The sequence below is a fragment of the Alexandromys fortis genome, unplaced genomic scaffold, assembly GCF_014885135.2.
Source record: "Alexandromys fortis isolate MF-2015 unplaced genomic scaffold, M_Fortis_MF-2015_v1.1 scaffold_21, whole genome shotgun sequence".
Taxonomy (NCBI): Eukaryota; Metazoa; Chordata; class Mammalia; order Rodentia; family Cricetidae; genus Alexandromys; species Alexandromys fortis.
The window spans coordinates 3,682,433-3,707,692 of record NW_026067905.1 but is presented as its reverse complement, the minus strand read 5'-3'; the positions used below and the strand labels follow the sequence as shown (position 1 = coordinate 3,707,692).

At 45.3% G+C, this 25,260-nt stretch overlaps 1 protein-coding gene across 10 annotated transcripts in view; it reads left to right on the top strand.

Annotated features, from left to right (window-relative positions):
- The first annotated feature begins 270 nt into the window (after positions 1–270).
- The window catches only part of Plekha5 (pleckstrin homology domain containing A5), a 162,789-nt gene continuing 137,799 nt past the window's right edge, over positions 271–25,260 (top strand). For 4 of the 10 annotated variants that reach the window (XM_050135177.1, XM_050135176.1, XM_050135175.1 and 1 more), the window contains exons 1-3: positions 272–605; positions 728–807; positions 2,823–2,880. In XM_050135177.1, the coding sequence (XP_049991134.1) occupies positions 514–605; positions 728–807; positions 2,823–2,880 (230 nt within the window). In that variant the 5' untranslated portion in view covers positions 272–513. Of the gene's footprint in view, positions 606–727; positions 808–2,822; positions 2,881–25,260 lie in introns of all 10 variants that reach the window. The other 6 variants (XM_050135183.1, XM_050135182.1, XM_050135180.1 and 3 more) reach the window with 2 other exon arrangements.

The window sequence follows — 25,260 nt, the reverse complement described above, 5'->3', positions numbered from 1 at the left end:
ACACACCAGAAAAAGCTTTCCTGCAAGCAGATTTCCATTTTAGACCCCGGCGCCTCTCTGAGAAGCCCCGGGTTAGAGCAGGAGCTGTTACAAAACAACAGCTCGGGTTCGGAGCCGAGCCCTCGGGGCGCCGGCGGGACCCGACCCCGGAACCTTGGTGCTGGCGGGCGGGCGGGCGGGCGGGGCGCGGGGGAGGGCTTTGGCGGGGGCGCGGCGCCGCTTCGCCCAGCCTCCGAGCGAGTGAGTGAGCGAGCTGGAGTGCGAGCGCTGCGCGGGCCGGCGGGCGGGCGGGCGGCCGCGGAGGATGCCGAGGGGCGGCGACGCGGGCCGGACTCAGCCGGGGCGGCGGGGAGGGCGCCGCCCGAGGGGGTAGGGCGGCCGCGGGGGCGCGCTCGGGCCGAGCCGCGCGCCCTGCGCTCCGTTCGCTGGCTCGCTCCCTCCCTCGCTCGCTCGCGCCCTCCTTCCGCGGCGGCGGCAGCACAAGGCGGCGGCGGCGGCGGCCGGGCAGCAGACATGGCGGCCGACCTGAACCTGGAGTGGATCTGCTCGCTGCCGCGCTCCTGGACGTACGGGATCACCAGGGGCGGCCGGGTCTTCTTCATCAAGTGAGCGGGCGGGCGGGGGAGGTGGCGCGGGGCGGCTACGGGGCGGCGGGAGCGAGCGGGCCCGGGGACCCCGTGGGTCGCCCCTCACGCCGCTCAGCGCCTGTCCCTTCTTTCCCCTGCAGCGAGGAGGCCAAGAGCACCACCTGGCTGCACCCGGTCACCGGCGAGGCCGTGGTCACCGGGCACCGGCGGCAGAGCACAGGTAGGGCGAGTCGGGGCTGCGGCTCGGGGCCACCTGGCGGGGGTTGGAGGTGCTCCGGGCTCCGCTCAAGTGAGTCCCGGGGCGCCTTTCTTCTCGGGCTTTTCATCAGCACTTGGAGACGGCGCCCTCTTCCTGCGCCCCGATCCCCATCCCTGCCCCGACGCCCCCCGAGGGCGGCCGACGCCCCTCTCGCCCGGATCGCCCCCGTCTCAGCCCCCAGAACCCTTTAGGGAGTCCTCACCCACTCCCCCTCGTTGCTCCCGGTACCCCAGCACCCTCGCGGCGAGATGGTCCTGCATCCTCGCCCCGCTCCCCAGAGAGCTGCCTTCTGCCAAGCGGCTTCCTCCTCCTCCACCTCCTACTTCTCTAGGTGGGACTTGTGGGTAGGTAACTGATGGAGGAGTTAGGGGTGCTGCGGTCTGTCCCCCCCTCCGCCCCCCGTGACCCAAGCGCCGGTGCGTCTTCTCCTGCCACCCGGGGAGCAGCAGCCGGAGTCAGGACGCTGGAGCGGGCGCTGCAGGCAGTGATCCGGGCTCCAAAGTCCCCGGCAGCCGCAGCCAGGCTCCACGTACCACCAGCAGGCGGTGGGCGAGTCAGGGCGGTCCCGCGTGGGGGCATTCGGGCCCCAGTTCCGCGGGGAAACGCATCACGGGTTGCTTTGATAGCTTTCTTGAATGCCAAGCGTGAGTTGAGCTGGAGGAGGTCTCGTGGTGTTTTAGTGCTGGTCTGGCTTTCTTTTGTCATTCTTTGTTTACATTCGCCCAACTTGTTTGCCTGAAACGTAAGAGTGTCCCCGTGCTGGCCCGCCTCTACTCCAGGCTCTAGCAAAGGCTTGAGAACAGTTTGGGTCGAAGGTGAGGCCGGTTCCTGCCGCCCTGTTAGTACTTTTCTCTCCAACTCCGCTGTTCTGAGAATCTCCTATTAAAGTTGCCAGAAGGGTGAACAAACCTGCCTTTTCTGTCAAACGCTGGAGTTCGGTGAAGTGACTAATAAAGGTCCAAATTTGCAAAGACGTGGAGGAGGAAAGGGAAGGCTGCTGTAGCAAGCATGATGAGGTTACATTTTTAGGGCATTTCTGACTAATGAACCGTCATGTTTCCTAACTCCCTGTGCAGTCTTTAGTTTCAGCCTGTTTTATACACATATTGAGACTTAGATGGCCTCATTGCTTTTCTGGCTATGTACACGTTTATTTCATGGAAGACAATATGGGATTAAAGTAACTTAACCCAATCGTTTTGTGGCATTATTTCATGCTTATTTTGGTCATTTGTGACACCAGTGTCTTCGAATTACCCTCACAGATTGTATAACAGTCACGTGCCAGAAGTAGTTTATGCGTTTATCTATATATTTGTTTGGGTTTGCTTTCCTTTGCTTGGTTTTGTGCACACGTCGATGACTTTTCGTTTTGGAGATGGGTTACGATGAACTCCAAACCACTTGTCATCTTGAGTACCTTGAGGCACATTAAAATACAGTCGCTCACCTGAATCATTCCCTAATTATGACTTGAAACTTCACATCTCTTAAGGTCGAGTGTATTGAAACACGGTGTGTAAGTGTTCAGCTCCTGCAAATAAGTGCTTGAGTTATTTCATACCAGATGAAAACCTAGATGGATTTGGTTATGTCACTGGAATACACATTTTTAAATAGACAAAAAAATAGCTTAAAGAAGCAAAGTGCTCCTGGTTGGGTTTTTGCCAATCAGTGATTGGTGTTTTATCTGGGTTTTGAAGACTTTGATTTTGGGGTCCTTTTTCATCCCTGATCATTAAAGGGAATATCATATCAGGTCACCTCTAATATTGCTGGGACTTTCCTGATGGCTTTAAATTTGAATTGTGATATTCTTCCAAATACTGTCATGTTGACTGTTGATTTGACCAGTCTAGATTTTGGGTAGACACCTCCTTAAATGAGCGTAGGTAATCATGAAGCTAGCTAAGATGGGCTTAAGCGTATTTTACAACCCCACTGAAGTAATACTAATTGAAATGTGTGTTTTTTAGATTTACCCACTGGCTGGGAAGAAGCATATACTTTTGAAGGTGCAAGATACTATATAAAGTGAGTGAATTTTGATTTTTTCCCTTGGTAATTCAAATGTGGAGATGAACCTGAACTTGGATACTTGTGAGTCTAGACACAATCATTATCTTAAAGTTTGCTTTATTATACAGTGTTAATTGCATCTTTTATATGGTTATGAGATTTTGAGAGGGAGGGTGGTGGCCCTCGTCTTATCTCATTTGCCTGGGTATTCCTGGATTCTTGGATTGCAAATTAGATTGCTCTGGGCCACATTCCTTTGCTCGGTGTTTCTGAAGGTTTCTGTGGTAGAACTTTGTAGCTGCTTTCTGACGTTAGCAGTGTGGTACTCACAGGTTTTGGTTCTTGATCATCGAAGCACACACACCCTCGTGCACCAACAAGTGTCTGGGTTCTGTTATGATTCTTACTGTTGAGATGAGTTCTGCCTGGGTGTGTTTTGGCCTGAGCGGTTACTAAGTAGCAAAACTGATGTAAAGCTGGGGCACTGACAAAGTGTAAACAGTAAACCCGGGACACACTGGAGCATTCTTTGTAATTCCTGTTTGGTTTATTTAAAAATGGCCAAGAGATTTTATGTCTTACTAGTACTTGTGTTTGGGTAAAAGGCTTTGAAGAGAGCTTGAGGAGAAAGATGCTGACTAAGCAGTGAGAACCAGTTCTCCAGAGCTGGTCACCATTCACAGTGAAGTCAGCAGTACTCCTCCCAAGTGCAGTGCTGGAGGTGGGCACTGCAGGGGGAGGATTGCCTTCTCCCAAGGGGAGTCGCGCTTAAGGCTGAAAACCATTTGCTGAAAGAGCTTTACTTCTGTTCGTGTATAAATATTTTTAGTCAATTTTAAAGAATGGAGTCTTGAAAGAGAATAAACCCAAGATCTGGTAATGATTTTAATAGTTTATTAATAGTAACAGATTCCTAGGTAAAGAAAGGTACAGTGGCCCAGCCAGTTGTTTTTACCAAGTGGTATTTTTTTAAGATCATGCCATTACTTTGGTGATTTTTTAAGATTCTGTAGAAGGATGCTTTCTGGAAAATGTCAAGGTATATTTATAGGTGCAGCCTCTTTTGAGTACAGCGTCAAGAAAGGCAGAAGTAAGGTAGAAGAACTGAGGATCTTCACAATGTGGGTCTTCTGGATTAGTTTTGACTAAGTTTTTTGTTTGAAGATCAAGCCATAGTTTGTTAGATGTCCTAAAAGAAAAAAAAATGAAGGCTTTAGTAAAAGGAGACCAGCAAGTGTTTTCCTAGCAATTATTTTCATTTCTGAATAAAATGTTTTTTTTTTTTAAGATATAGTACTGATGCTGTAAATAGAGGCAAGACATTTTGTTTGTTTGCTTTTGCTTTTTTTTCTTTGAAACAGAGTGTAACTATGTTCCTCTGGTTAGACTGGAACTCATGGAGATCTTCCTGCCTTTGCCTCCCAAGTACCAGGACTAAAGGTATATGCCATCGTACGTACTTGGCATAAAAACAGCTTTTTAGTTTTTTCATTTATTCAACACACTTTAGATTACTGTACATTAAGCCTAACTGATCTGAGAATACACTTTAATGTCAGAAATATTTTAATTTCACTGAATGAGTATGTTCTTGGATGCTTGGAATTTTTTGTAGTTCAAAATATTGCATAGGTTCAATGTATATGTCTTAATTCAGAACTAAACTATTAGACTTTGTCTTATTTTACTAGCTAGCCATTTTTGATGGTGTTTTCTTTCATTTTGAATTAGAATTTTCGTTGAGTACTGTGCCAAAGTCACCTTCTTAGGAAAATCAGGGCAACATTAGAAAGCTATAAATAAAAGCCATCCTAAATCTGGTGGACTTTAGTTGTGTGATATTGAAAGATAGCCGGCAATTGTGTCTAAAAGTAGAATTGTTCCTATGCTAAGAGCAGTTCGTTCAAAACTGAATGTCGGTGTGTGGCTTCACTTCTAGCTGTTCCAGAAGACCCGATTCCTTTATTTTTAGCTACGCCCCTATGATCAGCTATAACTTCTTAGAAACTTTTGACATACTAGATCGTCCCATATTGGACATGCTTTCTCCTGATGGTGAAGACCAGATCTCACGTTAATGGTGGAAATAGCCAGAAGCGTTGTTTCTCTTTGTTCCTAGCGTAAGAATGCCACGGGGGCAGTTCTGGATCTGGGCAGCTGAGGATCTTCCAAGGAATAAAGTGTTCAATGTTCATGGATATCTTTTCATCTGTTGTTTCTTGAAGAAAGGGAGTTATCGATCAAAGGAAAGGAAGAGGGGATAGGAGAATGAGCTGGTATGAAAACTCCTAGGGGAGATTGACCCTGGCCTCTGACTTCTAATCCTGTTTTGGGAGGTGCCCTTTGACAGTGGGGGCCTGTAGGACTTGAATGCTCAGGGGGATGTGCGGAGCTGGAAAGCCTTCCTCTTCTGAGGACAGCGCTGGTGCCTGCTCACCATCACAGGGTCCTGGGAAGAACTTTCTCTTTGGATGATTTTGGTATTGACAGGTGGAGTGGGTAAGTTTTAGAAGCTGAAGCATGAGTTTGGCCTTTAAAAAAAATTTGGAGGTCAGTCTTCTGAACTTTAAATTAGACAGCTGGAGAAAACAACCTCTAAAGTCCTCCCAGTGGATACATTTCTTTAGATTTCATTCTGCTTAGAAAATAATGCAAACCTACAGTGCCAGGGAGGAGGTGATGGCAGAGACTGGAAAAGCTGAGCTGTGGCCTCCGTGCTTAAGCTCTGTGTGGCTAACTGGAGATAGTGGGATGCCAGGGTGTGCCGACTTTCTGTTGCTGGGTCTGTGCTCCCGTTTCCTCCTAAAATGCTTGTATACACATCTTCCCTGCACAGCTTCAGGGATAAATAGTTGTCGTGTCAATGAAGGAGCCAGCAGAGTGAAAGTTACATGCATTTAAGCAGGGTCACCAGTTTACGTTGTATGCTTTAAAAATGGGCTCTTTAGCAGAAGTTTACAGTTTGGTTAAAAAAAGAAAAGGTTCCTAATATAGAGAGTATATTTATTTTATATTCACGTGTTAACAAATGATAATTTATGAAAATTCCGCAAGATAAATATTCGTTATATGTTTTGACTTTTCTGATCTTCAGTGTGCTCTAAGCCAGCCTTCAAATTACGTATCTGTATTTCTCTTTCTCTTTTACACACATATATATAAATATAGAGTTTGAATATTTTCCATATTGCTTTCTAAACCTTAATAAATGATGTGATTTATCTTCAGGGAAAAGGCTAAAAATTATTGTAAGTAAATTTGTAATTTAAAGTAGAGCTTATATATTCCATATCCTTGCTCCAAATCAAACTTGAGTTCATAAAGTACAGACAATAATCTTAATTCTTGAATGTTATTAGGCGTCCTGCTTAGGCCTTTCAGAGATTGCTTAATGACTCCTTAATGACAGGCCACTGTAGCTTAAAATGAGGTGTGTCGTTGACTGTTCCTTTGTGCTCCAAAGCTTTGTGGTATTTAAGTTTAAATGCAAAGCGAATCCTGATGCAGTGCTGGGTGACGACAGAGACGCTGCTGGCTCCTTCCAGGTCACCAGGCAGGGAGGAGCAGGCACATGCATCCTTGCACTACTTACACACTAGGCAGTGCATGCAGATTTTGCAGTTCCTTAAATAGAAAGCTTGAAATTATTTTAGATATGCAAATAGAACAATGTATGATTTGGGATAATGAGGTTTCATTTCCATAACCTCAATAGACTCTAAAAATGTGGTGAGAATTCCCAAATACCTGCAGATATTCTCATAATATCTGGTATGAGATAGTCATTTAAACTGGCAAGGAAAGGGAAGAAAATAGGAAGGCAGGGAACGCACAACGGCACGTAGCCATCATAAGAACATTAGAATTTATCGACTGTATTTGATATTCACAATTGTTTTGTAGCTATAGTTAGGCACTATAGCTGTTTAAACCAGATTATAACCAAAATTTTGAAAAAGTGTCTCAGACTGTAGCACAGGCTAGCCTAGAATTCGCACTGTGCAGCCCAGGTTGGCCTGGAACTCAAGGTGATGCTCCTGCCTCAGCTTCCTGTGTGCTGGGATTACAAGAGTGGTTATGACCGGCTGTGTGTCAGCAGAATGGTGGGTGCTGCACAGTCTGTAGGTAGCGCCGTGTTTCCCCCTGCTTCCCAGAAGAGTTTGGACTGTGATGTGAAGCCCCGTCTGTACGTGGAGCCCCTATTCCCGTCTGTTAGGTGAGTTCGTACACAGTGAACATATGCCTTGCATTAAAACAGGGAAATGTGTAGGGGAAACTTTTTAATTTTATTTTTACTTTTTAAAATATATTTTTACATAGGTATATAAATTACAGAGTGAATGTATATATCAGCAATCTCTTTTAACTTTTTATTAGATTTATTTTTTACTATATGTGTATGACTGTTTTGCCTCCTTTTAAGTATGTGTTCCCTGTGCTGGTCCCTCTGGAAGAACGACTGAGCAGCCAACCTTCTTGTTACCTTTTTTGTTATTTCTGTTTCTTGTGTTTTGTTTGTTTTTTAAACTGACTCCCGAAGAGGCTATAAAGACCTCTCTTGTATGGGCCATGAAGCTTCATTTTTAGTCACTAGTATTCAGATCAAGGTCTGTGGGCCAAAATGTCAAGACAGCGTGTAGGAGACACGGCTCAGTATTTAAGAGTGCTGGCTGCTCTTCCAGAGAACCAAGTCAGTTCCCAGCAACCACGTGGCAGCTCACAGCCATCTGTAACTGCAGTCCCAGGAGATCTGATGCCTTCTTCTAGCCTGTGGGTGCACAGACTCATGTGTAGGCAAGATGTCTATACGCAAAAGGAACAAGGCAGCTGAAGGAGGCGCTACACCTTGTGATTCTCAGTTGGTCACTTGGAACAAAAGGTATTATTTCATTACTAGTATTGCGGCTAGGTTATAACGCAACCCTCAAAGACCTTGATTAACCTACAAAACCTGTTGACTGCTATTAACAGGGTCTTATGTCTGGTGCCTCCTGTATGTTCACTTCGGGGTGCCTCACCATTTCATCCACTCTTCAGGGGCCTGAGCCCATAAAGGTGGGCGTGGGGACCACCTGCCATCTCTGGATCTCAGGCACAATGGGAGAAACAGACATTGAAAACAAAAGAACAGATAATATAATTTTAAAACGGCATCTTCATGAAGGCAAAGTACAGTTTGCTGTGAAGGATTCAGAAAGTTTGCTCTAAATAACTTAGCTTTTGTAGCTCTGTTACCAGCATTTCCAGGTGCAGTTGAGCTTCTTGGTGGATTATGTGATTACAGTGCCCTTCTTTTTAGCCTCGGGCCCTCTACTCAAGACCAGGGCTGCTCATTAGTCTCTTGATAAAGCTTAAGGCCTGGAGGCCAGTCAGCTTCTGAGAAAGTGGCACCCTTGATGCTCATGTCCAGTCTATAAGGATTTCTCTTCGCTGTTGCTTTATTTTGCTTATTATTACTTTCAATTGTCGTTGTTATTGCATGTGTATGTGCGCATGTGGATTCTGGCTGAGCCATCTTGCCTGCTCGCCCATGAGGTCTAGATGTTAGAAGTGGTCTGTCGTGTCCCCCACCCCCAAGGTGTTTGCTTGGGGTGGTGGAAGGGCGACACAGAGCTAACTAGACTGGAAGTGCTGGGAAAACTGGAGACGGGTCTGATGTAAACAGCCTAGTCAGGACCTCTGCACCGAGTCTGTCTGACGCATGTACGTTGGGGTCAGGGGTGAAAGGTGTGCAAGTGTCAGTTGGAGTTTGTCGGTTGACAGCCACAGTCATCAGTTGGTGTCAGGAGAATTCTCAGGAGGAAGAGGTGCATTCGCTGGGCTGCTCTGGAGCTGCTAGGAGGTAAAAGGGCCAGAGCTGGGTAGACGTGCAGATGAGCGGTGATCTAAATGACCGGCCCGACCTGCCTGATGGATGACGTGCTCTCCAGCTGGAGGACAGCGGGCTGACTTAGTGCTCTCAGGGTTGGCCAGTCAGGACTTTATTTTCCTAGGCTTCCTATTTCAGTTGTCTGTCACTCATACAGCTTTATTTCATCAAGCCAAAGTTTCTAGGGAGGCATTAATTTAAGCAGCCTGGATTAGACAGGGCAAACCTGGAATCAGGGGCGAGACTGGTTTGCTGCTCTAATCTCGACGTTGATTGCTTGAACCAAGTCTCTGACAGAGGGAGTAGGAAGGAAGGAGGCCATTGATCAAAGATATTAAAGGGAAGTTGACGGGCCTTCAGAATCTTGCTGAGCAAGGCGGTTGACAGAAGAAGAGGTCAGAAACAGGTGGCCGCAAGAATGACGGTACCCTTGGAACAAGGGAATATTACGTGGGTGTGGGGAGGGGAGCCCTGGGTGGATACACTAATGACGGTTTGGTTTTTGAGTTGTTGGGAGAGCACAGTAGTATTTTAAGTGGCTGAAATCTGGCCTTTACAAAGGCCTTTCCCCTTTCCATCAGTTACAATCAGACGCAAGCTTTCTCACCCAAACCCCAGGCCCCAGGGTTCTCTGTGTAACCGCCCTGCTGTCCTGGAACTCTCTTCGTAACCAGGCTGTCCTCGAACTCAAGAGACCCATCTGCCTCTAGGCGTGCACTCCCATGCCCAGCTAAGAATTTCATATTCGTTTATCCTGTCAAATACTGGGGCTGAATGTCAGGGTTTATACTTGTAATTCTAGCACCGGAAGCAGAGGGTCACCACAGGTTCGAAGTCAGCCTGATCCTTAAAACCAAAAGTGCTTCCCTAATAAACACAGAGTTGGGAGGTGGAAGAACAGGACCTGGGGCAACACTTTATACCCTCAAAGCTTGCCACCAATGACCATTCCTGCAGGCAAGTTCCATGTCCTAAAAGTTCCAGTCCATCCCAGAACAGCGCCACCTGCTGGGGACTAGAGTCTCAACTACATTCCCACTAGGGACCTGTCTCATTGAAACCACCATATGGCTATATTAAATTACCATATTAAATAGCGTTAATGTGGGGCTGGAGAGATGTGCTCAGCAGTTCAAGAGCACATACTGCTCTTCTGGAAGAGGTGTGTTCGATTCCAAGCACCCATGTCAGGCAGCTCACGACAGCTTCCTCTCGCCTCAGAAGATACTTGAACACACATGTTCATGCACATACACTCAGGCACACACGTGTGCATGTGCTCATACTCGGGTATACATATACAGATAAAAAGGTTTAATCTTTTTTAAAAATTAGTATCTTTTAAAAGTATGTTAGACTGAAAAAAAAAAAAACCACTTGTTTTATACAGTTTTCTTCGCTCCAGACAAGGGGTAGTTATCATGGAAAGTCATCTAGCTCACGGCTGTTTGCAGTCCCTTATCTTATCCGTTCTCACAGTATGCCATTAATATTGGTTGATGGCACGAATGACTGCTCATAGCGCTATATTTAATTATACGCTATTCATAAAACTTGTCATTTAGGGTTTTGTGAAATTTTAATATTCTATCCTTATGCTTACCCGAGTTTGGTTTGTGTGACTCTGCTCAGGCTGTGGGAAGGGGACAGGAACCTGTTCAGAGAGCTGATGTATAACCTACTGCCCAGAAAGCCAACACCAGAACTTGCCCGTGGCCATCCCATTTCTGTTAAAAGTGCTCACAGTTGAAGCCTGAGTGGAACCACTGCGGTTTCAGGAAGTCAAGGCGCTGCTGGGGTCTGTACTGTGTGAGGCGATGGAATTTGGAGAGCAATGGGCCCAGGAGAAGCCTGAGGGACACAGAAAGTGGTCCTCATGGGCTGTGGATGATGGACATTTCCAGGTCTCTTAGGAATAGCCTCTGGACATTTGAGACTTACGCTCTGAAGTGGCCAGTACATACTAAGCACCGATCAAATCCGTGTGGTCTAGCACTCTGTAAGCAGACTTGGTCTCCGAGTCTCACCTGTGACGGGCAGTTAGCGGTGTGGAATGAACTGAGAACAGATGGCAGGGAAAGCTTTTCATCCCCCAGAACCATTTGCATGATTTACTGTGCCTTCTCCATTACCTGCTCAGGGTACTTGTTGAACGTGTCAGTGACCGAAGCCGGATAAAAGCTGCGGGTAAAGAGACTTCACGTCAACTTCAGGAGTGACCCAGCGGATATAGGGTTCTCTTCACCTGCCTTTCTTGGCTGCTGGAGGCTTCTCTCAACCAAACCAGAGAGTGTTTCCTGTTTTCCTGAACTACAGCTTTTTTTTTTTCAGCCCTAAAGGTTAAGCTCCCTTTTTAGTCACAAAAAGAAAAGAAATCCATAACCTCGCCTCTGGCCTCTGGGAGCCTCACGTTCATTCCTGCATGCACGACCACCAGTCTCCATCGCCTCTTTATTCTTTCCTGTGGGTTTGTACCCATGAGTGCAAGTGCTTGCAGAGGCCAGAAGAGGGCGCTGGATCCCTTGGAGCTGGAGTTACAGGGTGTTGCTGGGATCCGAACTCAGGTCCTCTCCAAGAGTGGTACATGGTCTTAACCAGTGCGCCACCTCTCCATCACTCCCATTGCCTCCTCTTAGCTGGAGCTTAGGTGCTGATGTTGGCAAGCCTTCTAGATGTGCTGTTAGGAAGGAAGCCCTGATTCACCATGAGGAGTTGGAGCTTAGAAGACTAAACAAAGTGTCAGAGGTCGCCCTCTCTTTCCAGGAGAGAGGATGGGGTGGAGAAAGTGCTGCCTTCTGAAGAAAGAGTAGAAGCTGATCCTAGACCAACAAGAAATCTCCCTGTGCATTTGTGGTGGACCGAGGTTTCCCCACAGCTTTTGAAGATACTCACTACTTAATATGTAATTCCAAGGAGTGTGAATTCTTTTTTTCTTTTTTTTTTTTGGTTTTTCGAGACAGGGTTTCTCTGTGGTTTTGGAGCCTGTCCTGGAACTAGCTCTGTAGACCAGGCTGGTCTCGAACTCACAGAGATCCGCCTGCCTCTGCCTCCCGAGTGCTGGGATTAAAGGCGTGCGCCACCACCGCCTGGCCCAGGAGTGTGAATTCTTGAAAAGTTCTACCAGCTCTCACTTGCTGTTGACACTGTGTGTGTGTGTGGCGTGTAAGCCCTTCTGAATGGCTAAAATCAACATTATTCTTTGAATAGTCACGGTCCAGAGAAAGAGGGGTGTGTGTGTAAGAATTAATCTCTGAGATAAAAATATGGCTTTATTCTTTATTCAGTGAATTAATCCCAACAGCTTTTTTTGGAGTCCATTTAAGATGTTATATAATATGAATTTTACTAATTAAATATTGAGAATAAAGCTATTGAACCTAAAATTTAAAATGTAGTAAAAAAACAACAGTAGCATAAGATCTTGAAAAGAAAGAATTCCTTGCTGGGAATATAAATATAAATAAATGATATTAAAGTACCATGTTACATTTAGATCAAATATTTTTCTCTTAAATATTCCTCACACAGTGCAGGTATATTCTAATAATGGTTTTTATTGTAGAAATTCGAGGTATATATCATCTTTTGATTGCATAGTGAGGTGGTTACTATAAATATGCAAATTATATATCATCTTGCAGATACTTGTGAGGAAAAACTGCACATCTTCCTCCCAGCGAATCTCTAGTAGATAATGCAATATCAATTGCAGCCTTTCAGCATCTGGACTTTGACAGAACGGCATTGCTGTCCTTTAACCCGTATCGTCCCTGTCCACTTTGTTCTTGTGTATTTGACCTTTCCCGTTTCTTCTCTTTTCAAGCTTCCACATGTAAGTGGAATCATGCACCATTTTTTCAGTGTATGACTTATTCCACTTAGCATCCTTGTGGAGGTTCGGAGGACCAGAAGCCCATGTGTTTAAATACTTGGTCCCCGTTGGTGAAACTGTTTGGGAAGAATTAGGAGGAGTATCCATGGGAACAGGCTATGGGGTTTCAGAAGACTTCCCGGTGTCTTTCTCTGTTTTGTGGTTGTGTCTCAAGCTGCGAGCTCTCAGCTCCTGCTCCACACCATGCCTGCCTGCTGCCTGCACCCTGCTGCCATGCTCCCCACCGTGATGGTTGTGGACTTGGAATTTGTGAACCCCCAATAAACTCTTCTGTAATAAAAGTAGCTAAGACTGTCCTCCAGCTTCATCCGTTTGTTGCAAATGCATTGGCATAATTTTCAGTGTCTGCTTGAACCTCATCTGTGGCTTGCCTGCTCCATGTGTATCTCCCGAGTTCTTCATTGGTTGAATTTCAGTGGTTAATGTTATATATGTATTTGCATTTTTATGTGAAGGCTATTTGACTTGACTTAGTAGAGGTTCTCAAAGTATTTTGGTTTGTAAGTATTCTGTGAGAGTTTTCTGTGTGTACTCTTATTATATGTATATTTGTTATAAATTATATACATGTGTTTCTGTTAGTCTGTGTTTTCACGTGCTAGTTAAGGCTTATTTTTTTACCTTGCTGAGATGTGAAAGTGTGTATTCATATTCACTCTCATGAGCACCCGAGGTCCAGCATGAGCTGAGTCCTTTCCCGGCCACTTCCATTTGCTAAGAGGCCGTCTGAGCTGATGGACATTGGCCATTGCAGGGGAGTGTGAAGAAACCTGCATTAATACAGTTGAGGATGGTGTACTGCACATTTAGTGGCATATATATTTAGTTTTTACAGTGTGGGTTTCTGTTTAAGAAAACCTATGATTTGGGGAAAAGACAACAGTTTAGCTAGTAAATGCCCAGATCATTAAACTAAGAACTTTATTTTATTTTTCTCCTTCAGGAGCAAAGTAGCTCTTATTTGTGTGTGAAGCTAGAGAGCGGCTGCTAGCTTGGATGTTCCCCGTGAGTGAAGAGCTAGAGGCACTGCAGGGTAGCAATGTAGAACTATGTAGCACGTGAGACAGAAGCAGGAGCAAACTGAAAGTGGTTAGATGTACCCCAAAGTGCTAGGCAAGGCACCTTTGAATGACGGTGTCGCTGACATTTGAAAAAGATAGTTTTTTTTAAATATTTATTTATTTATTATGTATACAATATTCTGTCTGTGTGTATGCCTGCAGTCCAGAAGAGGGCACCAGGCCCCATTACAGGTGGTTGTGAGCCACCAAGTGGTTGCTGGGAATTGAACTCAGGACCTTTGGAAGAGGAGGCAATCCTCTTAACCTCTGAGCCATCTCTCCAGCCCCAAGATAGTTGTTTTTTAAATGCATTAGTTTAACAGAATAAATTATGAGTAGAGGAGCTCAGTAGGAGAGGCAGAATAAAGGGAATAAAATCCCTTATCATTCATAAAGTAAATAAAAGTTGGGATTGCAGCTGTATAGATCTTTGGGCGTGATGCAGTTAGATGTATTAACACAAGCCCTGTGAAGATGCTAGGAATCGTGCGCTTTGGGCAGACTCTGCTGGTGGCACAGGCAGAGCCCATGACCAGTGACGCCTTGAGTGGGCTGGGACTTGAATGCTGCGGGTCAGGGTCCACGTGGGGTCACATTCCTTCTGAACCTCCTCTGCACTCCCTCTTGTTGTATTCACAGGACAGCCCCCCAGAGTGGGAAGCAGGTCAGGCCTGGTCATTCCAGGCCCTGAACCTCAGATGCTTTCCCAGAAGAATTGGGAGGACGGTCGGGTCGGCAGGATGTGTACTACCCTTAGTGTCTGCTTTCAGTAAACCACTTAGCTCTTGGGAGTCGGTGCTTCAAGCAAGTGGAAAGCCTTTGTGAATTCGTAATAGTGCTGCCCAGAAAACACTCAGAAATATCTGAAAGGATGAGAAAGGATGATGATAAAGGGGCAGAGAACCTGGATGTGTGTAGGAGCCCTGGTCCATCTGGCCTCACACGCCACCTGCTGACCTGGGCTTTCCAGAGTCAGGCCAGCCCTCCCTCCAGCCACTGTCATGAGTGACGTTGAGATTTGTTACAGCAGATCCACAAAGACGCTCTGAGCCTGACGGTAGCTGTGTGGAGAAGTAAAATCCCGCAGGGTTCTAGGTCCTTTCTTAGTAGAATGATTTCTGTCTGGCTTATTTCTGTAGTGTCGTGGAAGGGGATTGACATTAGGTGTTTCAGTTACTGATTTCGGTTTCTCAAAAGTGTTAATGGGGAAAAGCAATAAGCTAGCAGGGGAGAATATACCGGAAGAGTTAGGACTTTGCCCCGAGCTATTACTGTATCACAAACCTGGGAAAAAGTCAGTAGCTGGACACAGAGGTATGCAGATCTCTCTGAGTTCGAGACCTGCCTGGTCTGTCTGCATAGCCAGGTCCAGACCAATTAAGGCTACATAGACCGTGTTTCGGGAGGAAAAACAAAACAAAACATGACTACAGTATATAGAGCTGCATACATCCTGGGGTGTGCAGCACATCCTTCTAGTCTCTCCTGGGCCTGCTCCTCTCTGTGATGAAGTCTCAGGTGGAAGGTGCTGTGGTGTAGGTGATTCTGGACAGCCGTCATTAACTTCTTATTTGCAGATTTGTTTTCTGTGGTTTTATTTACATCTGTGGTCTACTGTATCATGAAAATATCAAATGCAAAGTACCAAAATTACAGTTTCTACGTTTTGAATGATTTGGTGTTTTGAGTAGTGTGGTGACATCCTCTGCTACCCTGTCCAGGATGTGAATCCTCTTTGCACACTGAATTCATGCTGTGTATGTTACCTTCTTGCTAGTCAATTGACAGTGTCTTCGTATTCAAGTAACTCCCTTTCCACAGACTCAAACTAAATTGTGTGTACCTCTTTCTTTATTTCATGTCTTCAGTAAGGCATTGTACAACCTCATCATCAGAAGGGTAACTGAAGTAAGCCAAGATATTTTGGGGGAGTGAGACCATATTTCACATAGCTTTAATAAATATATTTTGATAAATTATCAAAGGTGTGCATGTGTCCACACATGCACACATGAAAACACACAGTATGCACAGGGTTTGGTGGTCCCACTGAGAGGTCTCGGACTATATGTCTTCTATGGAGAATGGGTCCTGCTGTATCCTGGACTTTGGGGATGACTTAGCTCGTTTTCAGGTAGTCTCTGACCCTCTAGCAGGCCAGGCCAGCCTCTTTATAGCATAATGAGAGGCACAGGGGCTGGAGACATGGCTAATTGGTTAAGAGCATTGATTGCTCTTCTGGATGACCCAGGTTCAGTCCCTAGCAACCACATGGTGACTCACAGCTATAACTCCAGCCAAGGGCATCCGACATGCTCTTCTGGCCTCCATGGTACCAGGCATTCATATGGTGCACCAAAACATGCAGACAAAAACACCTAGACACATAATTTTTTTAATTAAAAACGAGAAAAGGCATTCAAGTAAATGAGCACATGCACAGGACTCTTGAAGCCTAGGTACCTAGTACTGGGGTAGTGTGACCCCTGACCTCTGGCACTTCTTATCGGCCAGTGAACATCTCATTATTCTGCTCAGCTCCTGTCGGCCAGCTCAGATTCAGGGTGTGGGCTGAAGTAGATTGCATCTTTTTTTTTTTTTCCGAGACAGGGTTTCTCTGTGGCTTTGGAGCCTGTCCTGGCACTAGCTCTGTAGACCAGGCTGGTCTCGAACACACAGAGATCTGCCTGCCTCTGCCTCCCGAGTACTGGGATTAAAGGCGTGCGCCACCATTGCCCGGCTAGATTGCATCTTTTGGTGAGAGCAAGACTCATAGCACAAAACTAGAGATTCAAAGAGAAAAAAAATGGAACGCTTCAAATCCCAAAGCATGTACCGAAAAATACTGCTGACCCTGCCCCCATCTCAAATACGGGATTAAACTGTATAACGGAATCATTGCTGATCATGTGCTCCTGAGGTCCAGAGTGGGCCTCGGTGGTTCTTCTGGGCCTGGAGGAACTGCTTGAATTTCAGGTGTTTGGAGACTGTGTTCTGGATGAGCTCAGAGCTCTGCCCACGCTTCTAGGGCAGTGTGGGGTCCAGGCCCTTGTCGTGTTCGTCCTGTTTTATTTCCTGTAAGCATGATTTCTCAATTCAGTTTTGTTCACTCTTCCTTGCTTATTTGTCTGGTGACGTGAGCTTTCCAAGCGTGGAGCTATCCCTTGGTCCTGGTCACCACTAAATTCTTAAACCTTAGAATTGTACTTTTCTCCCCTGATGGGATTTGTATTATATACACTTTGGGATTAACATGAAAACAGCTTGTTAAAATACCACATGTAAACCCCATGTCTTTCGTACCTGTAGAAACTTCTTTGGGTATTTATTGCTTGTAGGGGAGACGGGGAGCTCAGAGAAAATGGATAGTTGAATCCATAAAAGTTACCACAAATAAAAGTGGGCCGTCTGAAGAATGTGGAGGACAGATTTGTCCACAGACTTCAGACTTCAAAGGTGGGGTGGGGAGTGAAAAGAAATCTGATGGATTGGAGTAGAAATTCTCCCGAGAAGCCACACAGGGAGTGGGTGTAGTTAAGGAAGCCTACTGCAGGGTGAGGTGGAGGTGTGGTGTGGTGTGGTCACTGAGTTGTGGTTCTCAGGCGCCAGTTATGGGTATGACAGGGTCCTGAAGAAGGGGGCGTGCAGGGGTAGCAGGAAAAGAGGTGCAGGGGTAGCAGGACTTGGGGGTGGAAACATCATGAGTCCTCAGGAGAGCATCATGGAGAGTTCAGATGCTGAGGCCATGTCCTCACAGGCTGAGGAGACGGCCATGGAGGAGTGTGGTGTGAGTGAAGCTGCTCCCTGGCTGCTTTCCTTAGGCCAGGCTGGAGACCGGGTCAGAGGAAGGACAAAACTCTGTCGGGCTAATGTAGGATCAAGGGGTGGATGGGAAAACGGTAGAGATGATGATGGGCATTGATTGATTTATGGATTCTTAGAGAAAGGATCCCCTGAGGCTAGAGTCTCATTTGCTAAAAGGTGGTATCATCCCAGCAATCCCGACTCTTGTCTGCTCCTAGTGGGTGTTTAGGGAGATACATGTGAACTTACGAACTAAATACATGCAGCCTTCTACACTGTTCCGGTGGATCGCAAAGTCTGCACATGATTCAGTCCCTTTTAAACAGTGTGATGCTTACCTGCAACACACACACACACCCCTTTCTGTATACTTGAAATTATCTTTAGATTGCCTAAGTACCTAATGGTATGGAATCATGCATTAATAGTCCCCCATATTGATTAAGGGATAGTGACAAGAGAAACTGTATGTGTTCAGTACAGACGTAGCTAACGTAGGCCTCATGGTGTAGAGTATGAATAAGACTCGAGGAATACCACTCAAACAAGTGCTGGCGAGGCCAAGCATCCATGCGGTGATGTAGCTGTGTGTGTGGTGGGGTGTGTGTGTCTCATCTCTTCCCTTGTATGGACTTGGCTTCTTGGTCACTGTGGCAACCACGGAGCATCTTTTTAGATGCCGTGTCTTTTCCCATGATGCTTTCTGCCCACCGTCATTCAACCTGGGGGTGTGAAATGCAAACATAGAGGACTGACAGTCAATTCATTTAAGATCTTTCATGTTGTCTCTGGGTTGTTTTTTTTTTTTTTGGTAATAACTTTTTTAAAACTAGAAATGGCATTTTCTAAATGTGAACTATTTAAAGATGTCCAGCATTAATAATATGTACAAATACTGAAGGATAGTTTAATTTATAGAATGCTAGTTATTAAGTAAATTAAATCTAAAATCTAAGGATTAAGATTTCATGTTTATATTTCCTGTTCTTTTGTTAGTTTCTTGCATCTGTGTTAACAGTGGACGTCTTCAGTGTAAATATTGAAGCTCTTGTCTTGCTCTGCTTTCGAAAGTTCACAGCATGTGCTGAGCCAGAGCAGACTTTGGTAGCCTCCCACCCCGGGGTCGGTGCATGCAGCAGTGCATGCAGACAGCAGCGGAAGGCTACAGTTCCCAGAACCCCCTGGGAATCACTGTAGAAAAGCCTTTGACCGGGACTGTACGTGAAGAATAATTAACAGCAATTACTCTCTTCCCTCCACTCCTTGGTCAGGCTCGTTCCCACGAAAGAAGTAAGATTGGTTAATAATCCTGTGTAATTAAACTGCTTGCGCAATACAAGTCAGGCTTTATTTTTTATTTTTAATTTGGTGCTGCAGAATCGAACTCAGGACCTTGCCGTGTTCGGCCTTACTGGGATGTCGGGGCAGGAGCTTGAAGCAGAAACACTGCAGGAACAGATGCTGGCTACAGGCTTGCTCCCGTGCTCATGAGCAAATTACCTTTGTTAAACAGCCCAGGCACGTGCTCGGGATGGTGCTGCCCACTGTGGGCTGGGCCCTCCTGCATCAGTTAGCAGCCAAGAAAATGTCCACAGGCCAGTCTGCCCCCCTCGCCCCGATGACCCCAGATCTGTGTCAGGTCAGCAGCTGAAGCGACCGACTATGACAGAATGAAAGTGGTTTTGGTTTTTGTTGGGAATTTAAATTTTCTTTTATGCTTATGTGTGTTTTGCCTTCATGTTTATATGTTTACCACATGTGAACCTGGTGCCTGCAGAGGTCAGAAGAGCAGAGGAGGATGTTGAATCCCTGGAACTGGTTATAAGCCCCCGTGTGGGTGCTGGCACTGAGCCTGTTCCTCGGCAAGTGCTGCCAAGCCACCTCTCCAGCCACCCCGTTCTTATGGTCGATCTTTTTAGTCCTCCTGCCTTTCCATTGAGCGTCTTTATTTTTATTTTTTTTAGGCAGGGTCTCACTGTGTAGACCAGGCTATCCCAGAGCTCACTGTGTAGACCAGGCTATCCCGGAGCTCACTGTGTAGACCTGGCTGTCCTGGAGCTCACTGTACAGACCGGGCTGTTTCAAACTCACAGATTGTCCTGCCTTTTCTTCATGAGTGCTGGGATTAAAGTGGGTGCCACCTCACACAACTCCATTGGATGTCTTTGTGCCATGGGCTGGCACCTCTGGTTCAGACCTGGGTGTTCCTGCTTTTGGTTTCCATCAGCAGATGTTTATTGAGGAGTAGGAAAAGATACTGTTTCTAGAGGAAGGGACCTCTCTGCTACTCCCAGTCTGGTGCGAACGGCTGTAATGAATGAATGGTGAATTTTATCCATATATTTGTTCTATATTCATCGAAGTGGTTTCCCTTTTTAATTTACTGCTTCAATGAATTGCATAAATTTATCAATATCCATGATAATCTTGAACGTCATGTTGATAAGAGAAACTGAATTTGCTCATGTTGTACCCTTTTAAAAATTAATAAACTTGGGGCTGGAGAAAGTAGTTTTTGTAGAGGACCTGAATTCAGTTCCCAGCACTCACATCAGGTGTCTCCCAACCGCTTGGAACTCCAGCTTCAGGGAGCGGACATCTCTCTGACATCCTTGGTCACACACACAGACATGCATACATACACACAAATAACAGAAATAAAAATCAGCAAACTATATGTTAGGGTTGGGTTTGCAAAGTTGGAAAGAAGGCGTAAGGAGTTCTGCATATGTACTCATGTACTCATGCACATCTGCCCTGATTGATGTTGTGCACATCAGAATTGGTGCACACGCCGTGTCTTTCCTTATTTCTCTGAATTTAGTGTATTGAGGTTGGCTCTAGATTAATGGATTGTGATGGCTGTGTAAGGGTGGTTTCCTCCATGGTGACACACAAGATAGTTTCATTGCCCTGAGATCCCTCCGCATCGCTTTGCCAGGTTTGTCTAGCAGCTTGCTGCTGGTGATAGTAACCAAGTCATATAATGCCCTTCTTCTGTGCCCTCATTTTCTTGGATGTGTAGCTTGTTGTGACCTCAGAGCAGGAGTTGGGAGGATTCTGCTCTGCTCCTGAAGAGCTGGCGACTGGAGTTGGTTACTTGATAGTTTGATTGTTGTGCTGACTTTGTTTCCTCTGTACAACTCTGTCATATTTAGAAAATTTTTTAAAATGTGTTTAGCACATTTTAGTACAGAATTGTGCCAAGTGTGGAATACTCCCTAATCAGCGGGAGAGGGTCTCTACCTCCAGTAATGCACTGACCTTGGATTTGTGCTTTGTTAGAGGCACTAGCCTGCAGGTGTGTCTGGGATCTGACGCAGAACTGCCCTTAACGCACCTGGCTGCTTATTTCTAACACCTAGAGCATGGCTTCCCCCAATAATGTTTCCACTATGGCTTTGTCATGCATTTCCTTGATATGCGCTCTTAGGGTGAAATGCATTGTTGGCAGGCTGTCTCTCTCTCTCTCTGTAGAACATGAAAACCGTGCATGTATTTATTCAGATATGAACCCTCGTGTCTGTCAGTGCTCCCTGTGGGAGATACGGTAACAGCCTTACATGGTAGCCCTCACCCTTTCAGATGTCAGAGAAACAAAATCTTCCTTCAGAGAATTTTCAGCTACAAAGAGAAAGTTTTTTAAAAGTTCAAATAAACTTTCTTTTTTACTGAAATTGGAAAAGATGAGATGAAATGAATATACCATGGCAAATAACCTGCCAAGTACCGGGGCTGCAGAGATGAGCTACACCAGGTCTACAGATCCCTGGAGCCTCGTAATGCCTAGTGGATTTTGAACTATTTGCTTCGTTTGATGCACTTTGGAAAAAATATGTTGCATGCTAAGACTTCAGTACTTGCTGTGTTGCCCAGGGTACCATCAAACTACAATTCTGCCTCAGATGGGGTTGTAGCAATCAAATCATTCCTGACCCCCACTTTACCCTGTCTCCATATGGATACAAACCCGTTGTGGTTGGAGATTTTGAGAGCAGAAACTCAGAAACAACTTTACTTTAAGTTTTGGTCCCTTTGATTTGTGTGGTTCTAGGTGTTTTCTATGCATGATCTCCTCTATTGTCCGCCATTGTGACCTAGTCACCACTAACTGGGCATTCATTGAGCTGTTAATATATAAGCGGTGACTTTCCAAATGAGGAGGTAGAATTGAGACTCATGCTTAAGGTGGCTTAGAATCTTCTAAAAGATCTCAGTTGTGCTTTGTGGAAAAACTTCCATCTGAGGAAAAAAAAAAAAACAGACAAATCTCAGCTACAGAATCAATAAGGCTTCGGCTTCCAGGAGGCCACCCTGTGGATACATCCCAGAATCCCCGGTGGGCGCCTGAAACCGTGACTTTGCGTTTGCCCTTTACATATGTAACTCAGATACAGTTTAATTTTATAAATCAGGTAAAAAATTAAAACAGCAGCAAAGAAGAAAGTAGAAGCACAAATAGTGCAGTTAAAAAGGCCAGCATCTGTTTTGTTCCTGGGACCTTTATTAATTGTGGCTTTGGTGGCTGAGACAGCTGAGTAACCACTGGATGGGTCTCAGTGGAGAGTCACTCAAGTAACCTCAGATCCAAGCTGTTTAGGGGAAGAAATTGTATCTGTAGTAAACATGCAGACTGTCTCTTGTCATTCTGTAAACACTGAAGTATAACTACTATTTACATCAAATTTATATTGTGGTGGGTATCAGTAGAGGAACATTTTGTCCCACTCGGTTCCGCAGCCGTTCAGTCCCAAAGAAACATACAGAGGCCTCCGTTAATTATACACTTGGCCTATTAGTCAGGACAAAAACCTTCCATCTACAGGTATCTAAGTAACCAAGTGTACAGAAGTGGTACATAGATTATATGCAGATACTGAATATAACATGAAGATAATTTTTGTTTGTATTCTGAGACAGGATCTTTCTCTATGTAGTCGTGTAGTAGACTAAACTGGCTTCAAAATCACAGATCTGCCTGCCTCTGCCTCCTGAGATCTGGGGTTAAAGGCCTACACTCCCATGCCAGGTTTAATATACAGGATTGAGCACGTGCAGACGCGGGTACTCATGGGAGTAGGCTTGTAACCATTTGGTTGCAGATACTGAATATGGACATGCTGGATTAAAGGATGGTTTGTGTTCTGGGCAGGTGAAGTTTGCTCATGCTACCTGGAACAGTATACAACATAACACTTAGGAGTTGCAGCCTTCTACCCCTTGACCCCTTGTATTTGTCTAGTTGACTTCTTGCTCAGCCTTGGCAGAAAGTTTCCTGTCCTGCCTCCCCCAGTACTGGGATTGTGAGCACACACCAGGTCACACTTCTGCAGCAAACATTTAACTTTCTGAGCTTCTCTCCAGCCTCCTATCTTGAATTTTTCATTAAATGCTTAATAAGTTGTTTGTAGGTAATGAAAATCATAGAAAGTAAAACTGGCTAAAGGGAACTACTGAGTTAACCGCCCAAGACAGCGGTAGAGATCTGAACGGTGCTCAACTGTGGAACCGGTTTGTATTATCTGTGTCATACTTATTATAAAAAGTCTTTTTACAGGCTCCCACTGTTGATCCCACTTATCGGGAATAAGACCACTACCACAGTTTAAAGCAAGCTTTAATTAAATACTGGCCAGGTTGGTGGGCTCTGGCCAGGTCCATACCCAGGTTCCTGGGAAATGGCTCAGAATCAAGTATGGTAAGGCTGAAGAAGGAAACCCCATAATTCATTGCATTTTCCAGCAGGTCCAATCAGGGGCACCATGCACCTACCTTCAACATGTGATCAAGCACATCCTGTGCAGATAGGTCAGACACACTGTTTAGGGGAGTGAAAAACGTGTGCCTGTTCTCTCCCATAAACAACAGCCTCCAGCATTTGAGGAACCATCTGTCCTTGGGCAAGGGTCTTGCAGATCAGAGGCATTTTTGTTTCAAGGATCTCTAAGACAAAGTGATTAAAACTTAAAGTGTCTTGCGCCACCATGCCATCTGATACAATCATGATCATAAACCTTGATCAAATTTATAATGAAGTTTGAAAAAATTAAGTCCCTAAAATTGTTTTCCAGTTGATGTGTTTCCTACAGTACTACAGAAAAGGGGAGGCATACTATTCTCGTGGCATGGGAAGTTGACTGACTGCATTCAGCAAATTGTATGGATGGTCCTACCTCATTTCTTTTTCAAGTTCTGGGCTTCTCACTTTATGGCTTCCTGTTTTATAAAAGGAGAAAGTAACCCCACAGATAGTTACTATAAAGTGCCGCTCCCCTGGGTGATTTTGCCCCACCTCCCTCCAACCTTACCCCAGCCTCCCTGCTTCCTGGACAGTTTGTTGCGGTAATCCAGTGGCATAGGCTGACCCTCCAATATCCCAGCTCGCTTTTTGATTGATGGCCCACTGCAGCAAAGTGGGTTGAGTTTTATTTAACTTGTTCATTCTCTGTGTGTTTATGTTTTAGTCCCTTGTAAATAGACAACATTTCTGTCGTTGTCTCTGAACTCTCCTTACGAGCTGTTAAACTCCTCTCCTGTGTGATTCAACTGGTGTCAGTACAGTTTGGAGCCGAGTTCAGAGAAATGACTGGGTCTGGCCGGCTTCAGAGATGGGCGAGTGTTTTACTAGAGCGCCTTTGACGTTTGCTGTGTGCAGATGGAAGTTCTCAGCCTCTGTTGTAGGAAAGCCTTGTCGTGGTTCTGTAGGACGACAGATTAAACACAGCTGGGAATGAAGCCGCTCTTCCAGTCTCACAGAGCTTGCCGCCCTCTGCTTATTTTCCTGTTTGTATTCCTGGGAGCAAACAGCTGGGCGTCCATGTTTCCCTTTTTTAAAATGTGACTCTCGAAAGAAGCAAACTGGGCTTTCAGACTTAGGAAAACTTTCTGTTTCTTATTGACTTTTTCGGTTGAAATGCTGATTTGTTATTGAAGTACTTGTCATTGTATTAAGGTACTGCTTGGAGGTTGCCCGCCTTCTTCCCCTTCATATGCTAGCCGTGTGTGCGCTTCTGCTTTCTTCATCCTACAGCCGCCCTAATCTGACTCTGCATGCCTGGCGTCATTACAGTTCCTACCTCTGCATAGTCTTCCTCACTAAAAACACTTCACTGAGAAATCTGTACGGGCCACTTAGCCCTCAATAGTAGCACCTTCAGTGATGAAATGGGTGCATTTGAAGCTACTTTTAAAGTGTATTTCTGGACTGATTAAATGTCAGTATTCTAAAGCCATTTTGTGTTATACATATTAGCACTAGATCTTCAGGTTTCAGATCAAAGTAAGGGCCATGATTAAATCAGAACTTTAATTCGATCACTTGAATCAACAAGTGTTTGAAACACGTCTCAGAATACCTTTAGCTGCGGTATTGCTCTGCATCTGTAGTTTTCTCTTTATTTGGTTTTTTGTTTTGTTTTTACATCCCAACTGTTTCTCCTCCCTCCTCTCTTCCCAGTTCCCTGCATCTATATTTTAAAAACAATTTATTATATGAAAATGTTATTTTTTTCTGATTACAGAAGAAATAGATATCTCTATTGGAAAAATACAGAAAATCAGTTGGAGAAAACCCCTACCTGGCACTCTCTGCAGAGGACTGGCTGACATCCTTTCTGTTTCCTTTGTGATAAGCCAAGAGCACCGAGGTCTGATCCTTGTAATGATAGCCTGATGCCCTTAACATTTCAGTTACACCCGTGACCCCTAGATTGGTGTCAGTGTTGTTAGAACTCGCCATGTGATGTAAGTCTAGTGGTGCCTCCCGCACC